This window comes from Chrysochloris asiatica, unplaced genomic scaffold (genome assembly GCF_000296735.1).
Source record: "Chrysochloris asiatica unplaced genomic scaffold, ChrAsi1.0 scaffold00145, whole genome shotgun sequence".
Lineage (NCBI taxonomy): Eukaryota > Metazoa > Chordata > Mammalia > Afrosoricida > Chrysochloridae > Chrysochloris > Chrysochloris asiatica.
This window is the reverse complement of record NW_006408663.1, coordinates 986,982-992,185: the sequence shown is the minus strand read 5'-3', so window position 1 is coordinate 992,185 and position 5,204 is coordinate 986,982. Positions and strand designations below refer to the sequence as shown.

Here is a 5,204-nt window from a genome sequence, read left to right as displayed (position 1 = left end):
TATTTGCTCAGCATATAGGTTGAATACGTATGATGAAAGAATACAACCCTGTCGTACACCTTTCTTAAGTTTAAACCACTGTTTGATTTCCTGACTACTGCTTCCATGAGTGTTGATGGTTGACCCTACCAATATGAAGTCTTTGACAACTTCAATCTGTTCTCCAATTACCTTGATGTTATTGATTGGTTCTGTAGTAAGGATTTTCGTTTTGTGTGTGAGTGTGTGCAATTTTTTTTTTTTTTACATTGAGGTGCATCCATATTGAAGGCTGTGCTCTTTGATCTTCATCAGTAATTATTTTAAGTCCTCTTCACTTTCAGCAAGCAAGCAAGGTTGTATCATCTGCATATCACAGGTTGTTAATGAGTCTCCAATCCTGGTGCCACATTTTCTTCTATATAATCTAGTTTCTCAGATTATTTGTTTAACATACAGATTGAATAAGTATGGTGAAAGAATACAAACCTGTCACACACCTTTCCTAATTTTAAACCATTCAGTGTTCCCTTCTTCTGTTCAAACAACTGCCTCATGGTCTATGTACAGATTCTTCATGAGCACAATTAGGTGTTCCAGAATACTCATTGTCTGCAATGCTATCCATAGCTTGTCATGATCCACACATTGCACAAAGTCGAAAGACTTTGCATAGTCAGTAAAGCACAGGTAAACTTCTTCTGCTTTCAGCCAAGATACATCTAATATCAACAATGATATTCCTTATTCCACGTCCTTGTCTGCATCTGGCTTGAATCTCTGTCAATGTACTGTTACAGTCTTTTAAAAATTATCTTTAGCAAAATTTTACTTGCATGTGATATTAATGATATTGTCTGATGATTTCTGCATTCCATTGGCTCACCTCTACTTGGAATGGGCACAAATATGGATTTCTTCCAGCCAGTTGGCCAGGTAGCTGTCTTCCCAATTGCTTGACACAGATAAGTGAATGCCTCCAGTGCTGAATCAGTTTGTTGAAAAATCTTAATTTGTATTCCATCAATTCCAGGAGTCTTGTTCTTTACCAATGCCTCCAACACATCTTGGACTTCTTCCTTAAGTATTATTGGCCCTTGATCATATGCTGCCTCCTTAAATGATTGAACATTGAACATTTCTTTTTGGTACAGTGGTTCTGTGTATTCCTTCTATCTTCATTTGATGCTTTCTTCATCATTCAGTAATTTGTACATTGTTGTTATTGTTAAGTGCCATTGAGTCAGTTCCAACTCATAGCGTCCATGCACAGGATTTCTGAGGAGTGGATGTTATGACAGAAATACAAGTAGATGATTTTAACAAACAAAAATTCATTCTCTCAACGTTTAAGAATGTAGAAGTCTGAATTCAGAATGTCAGCTACAGGGGAAGCCTTTTTCTTTCTGTCAGGCCTGGGGAAAGGTCTTTGTCATCAATCTTCCCCTGGGTTTAGGAGGTTCTTAGCATAGGGACCCTAAACCAAAAGGACATACTCTTGGCTCTCCTTTCTTGGTGGTAGGAGGCCTCTCTTTTTACTTGTGTCTCTCTGCTTTTATCTCTGATTGGTTGGTGAAAGGAGTGACTCAAAATACATCCCACTCTAATCCTACCTTATTAAAATAACCAATATGACCTAATTCTCATTAATGTGACCTAGGAATTCTGGTAGCGTAGTGGTTACGAATTGGGCTGCAAACCTTAAGGTCAGCAGTTCGAAACTACTAGCTGCTCCGCAGGAGAAAGATGAGGCTTTCTGCTCCTGTAAAGATTTACAGCCTCGGAAACCCTGGACAGGGTCGCTATGGGTCAGAACTGACTTGACAGCACTTCACAACAACAGTCTTGCTTCATTAATATAATGGACAACTCACCCCCAAATAGGACCATACCCACAAGCATAGAGGACCAGAATACAAAACGGAGGACAGCCACACCATCCTGGCAATCAGATGTTACCACTGGGGAGCATCTCTGTGCCATCTCTTACAATTGACTGTGAATCTATAATCTCAAAATAAAAAAGTTTTAAAAGTTGTGGTTTTTATTTACAAGAGCCAGGCTTTGTTGGAAGGAAGAGAGATTTAAAAGTTGTCAGGGGCCAAATTTGAGATTCTCAGAGCAACGCATTTCCCCTAAGGAATAGAGTGGAAGGATAAAGGACATAATTAAGGCTTGTGTGTGTATGTGTGTGTGTTTTCTCATATATGGAGGCATTAAAGGCCTTCCTTTGCTAGACACAAAGACTTGGAGAGAGAAGAGAAAACTAAAAAAGAATAAGAAAAACGAAGCATTAAATAACCAGAGGGGACAACAGAAATCAATTTTAAGGAAATTATAGCAAAGTGCATTTATGTTCTGAGGCCCAACTGGAACTATGGGAGGTGGGCACCCATACCTACCCCTCACCTAATTTGGGTGGCCACTATAAGTGAAGAGGACTTGAAACATTTAATTATGAAGATCAAAGAGCATAGCCTTCAATATGGATTACATCTCAATGTCAAGAAAACAAAAATCCTCATCACTGGGCCAATAAACAACATTCTTATCAACGGAGAAAAGATTGAAGTTGTCAAGGGCTTCATTCTTCTTGGATCAACTATCAACACTCGCGAAAGCAGCAGTCAAGAGATCAGACGACGTATTGCATTGGCCAAATCTGCTGCACAGGAACTTTTTAAAGTATTGAAGAGCAGAGATGTCAGCTTGAGGACTAAGATGCGCCTGACCCAAGCCATGGTGTTTTCAATAGCCTCGTATGGATGCAAAAGCTGGACAGTGAATAAGGAAGATTGTAGAAGAATTGATGCCTTTGAGTTGTGGTGTTGGAGGAGGATACTGAAAGTGCCATGGACTGCCAAAAGAACCAATAGATCTGTTTTGGAAGAAGTACAGCCAGAGTGTTTCTTGGAGGCCAAGATGGCTAAGCTTCGTCTCTCATACTTTGGACATATTGTCCGGAGGAAACAGTCTCTGGAGAAGGATGTCATGCTGGGTAAGGTGGAGGGTCAGAGAAAAAGAGGAAGACCCCTAACGAGATGGATTGGCCAGGTGGCATCATTGATGGACGCAAGTGTGGCAGCGGTAGTGAGGTTGGCCCAGGATCGGACATTGTTCCGTTCTGTTGTGCATGGGGTCGCTGTGAGTCAGTTCCAACTTGATGGCACCTGACAACAACAACAACAACTATAAGGTAAGCGTAGTGGTATGTGTGGGGACAAACAGAGAAGGCCTGAAAAAGACCTTTCCCCTCTTTGGCACCAACGGAACATGGAAGAGTCTGGAAAGTTCCCCAAGGTCCTTTGAGAGGGTCATGGTGGTGGTGTGCCATGCAATCAAACCCAATACATAGTGACTCTGTATAGGGTTTCTGAGGCTATAAATCTTTACAGAAGCAGAAAACCTCATCTTTCTCCCAGGCAACAGCTGGCAGTTTCGAACTGCTGACCTTGCGGTTAGCAACACAATTCATAACCACTCTGCTACCAGAGCTGCTGTGGGAGGGCCGTAGCAGTTATCATAATAAAGAGAAAGTCAATGTGCACTTAAAGGACCACCAAGGATAATGAAGCCCATAATAGAAGCTGCTAGGTGGGCATGGGCTGTATGTAATACTTACTCCAGACTCAGAGGATCCGCAGAACTGGTGATTACTCAGGAGTGGTGAGGTCAGCCTAGCTCCCTGGTTCAATCACCATGCACCATTCCAGGGCAGGCTAGAGAGACCACGTGGACACCAAACCAAGAGAAACCTACAAATCTATTGTCATCAAACTGATCTGACCCCACAGGTTACAGAGTAGAACTAGTCCATAGATTTTCTTGGCTGTAATGCTTACAGAAACACATCACCAGGACTTTCTTCCATGGTGCTGCTGGCTGTGTTTGAATTGCAAATCTAGTAGTTGAGGGCAAACCATTGGTACCACCCAAGGACCTATGTGTAACACCAGGCATAGACGATCCGCAGTGGCCTACACTCTGACCACACAACAACACACTGTAACAATGGGGGATGGAGATCTTCCCACAAATCTAGGGAAGCCCCTCAATAGGCACAGTCCCCTGGGTGATTTAGTCTGAATCTTGAAATGATCTGAATCAAAAAGATAGGCATGGGAAAACCTGAAAATCATTAAAACAATGACATCACTGCCTACCCAAGTCACGATGCCAGAACTTTAAATCTACCACATGAATGACCAAGAAAAAGGTGAATGATGAGGCCCTTTGGCCCTGGTGTGTTTTTTTCTTTTTTCACCCTAACACATTTGTATTCTTTCTTTGGGGGAGAAAGAATGCCAAGTATGACATTAATTTGTCCTGCCTAAATAATTCAGAAAATAATTCCTGACTGACAGTCACATTGTTTGAGGTTATTCCCCCAAATGTTTTAATGAATGCTTTGATCTGTATTTAATTTTCCAAATTAACTATTTAGAAATGCACATGGGTAGAATCAATTAAGTGGTAAGAACACTGTAATTACCCACATTGGCACCTTTCTTTGGCAACTGGGCTGTTCATTTCAGTTAATGATTTCCTAATTAGTAATATTTATCTTGGCTGGGGCTCCAAGGCTCTCTCAGTCTTCCTCCTCATGGCACTGGGATGTGCTGCATGCTGATGCTCACCTGCTTGGACACCTTTGCCCAGGTTTTCTTCAGCCTGTAGATGGCACTTCTGTTTAAGGCCGAGGTGATCTCCAGCACACCGTTGTAGTTGTGAAGGCACCTGCAGATGTCGGCCACTGCCACCCACTTCTCAATCGCATTGGCACGGGAGCTGACATCAGGGTAATTCATTATCTGGGAGACCACCAGGTTGCTCATCTGAGACAATTAGAAAGCCAAAGAGGGAGCCTCAGAGCCAGTGTATTTAGGCAAAACATCTTAATTACCTACAGAAATGTCAGGGAAACAGGGTGCTGGGTGACACGGAGGTCAGATACTACATTTATGTACCAATTTTCTGAAGAGACTACATTGTTGTTGTTGTTGTTGTTAAGTGCCGTCAAGTTGGTTCCAACTTCTAGCAACCCTGTATAGGGTTTCCAAAGAACAGCTGGTGAGCTTGAACTACAAACCTTACAGTCCAGTGCGTATTCTACAGTGCCTCACCAGGACTCCAAAGAGACTATATAGTCTGTGATAATAAAATCAACAACAAACTAATGAGTACTTGTTCATCCTTAGAGTGAAGAGAGGAAATGCTCAGAAGAC

General features: G+C 42.0%; 1 protein-coding gene across 1 annotated transcript in view; it reads right to left on the bottom strand.

The window, feature by feature from the left end:
- The window catches only part of RASGRF2 (Ras protein-specific guanine nucleotide-releasing factor 2), a 340,705-nt gene that overhangs the window by 12,108 nt on the left and 323,393 nt on the right, over positions 1-5,204 (bottom strand). The window contains exon 23 of the mRNA XM_006870586.1: positions 4,617-4,814. Within this exon, the coding sequence (XP_006870648.1) occupies positions 4,617-4,814 (198 nt within the window). The remainder of the gene's footprint in view (positions 1-4,616; positions 4,815-5,204) is intronic.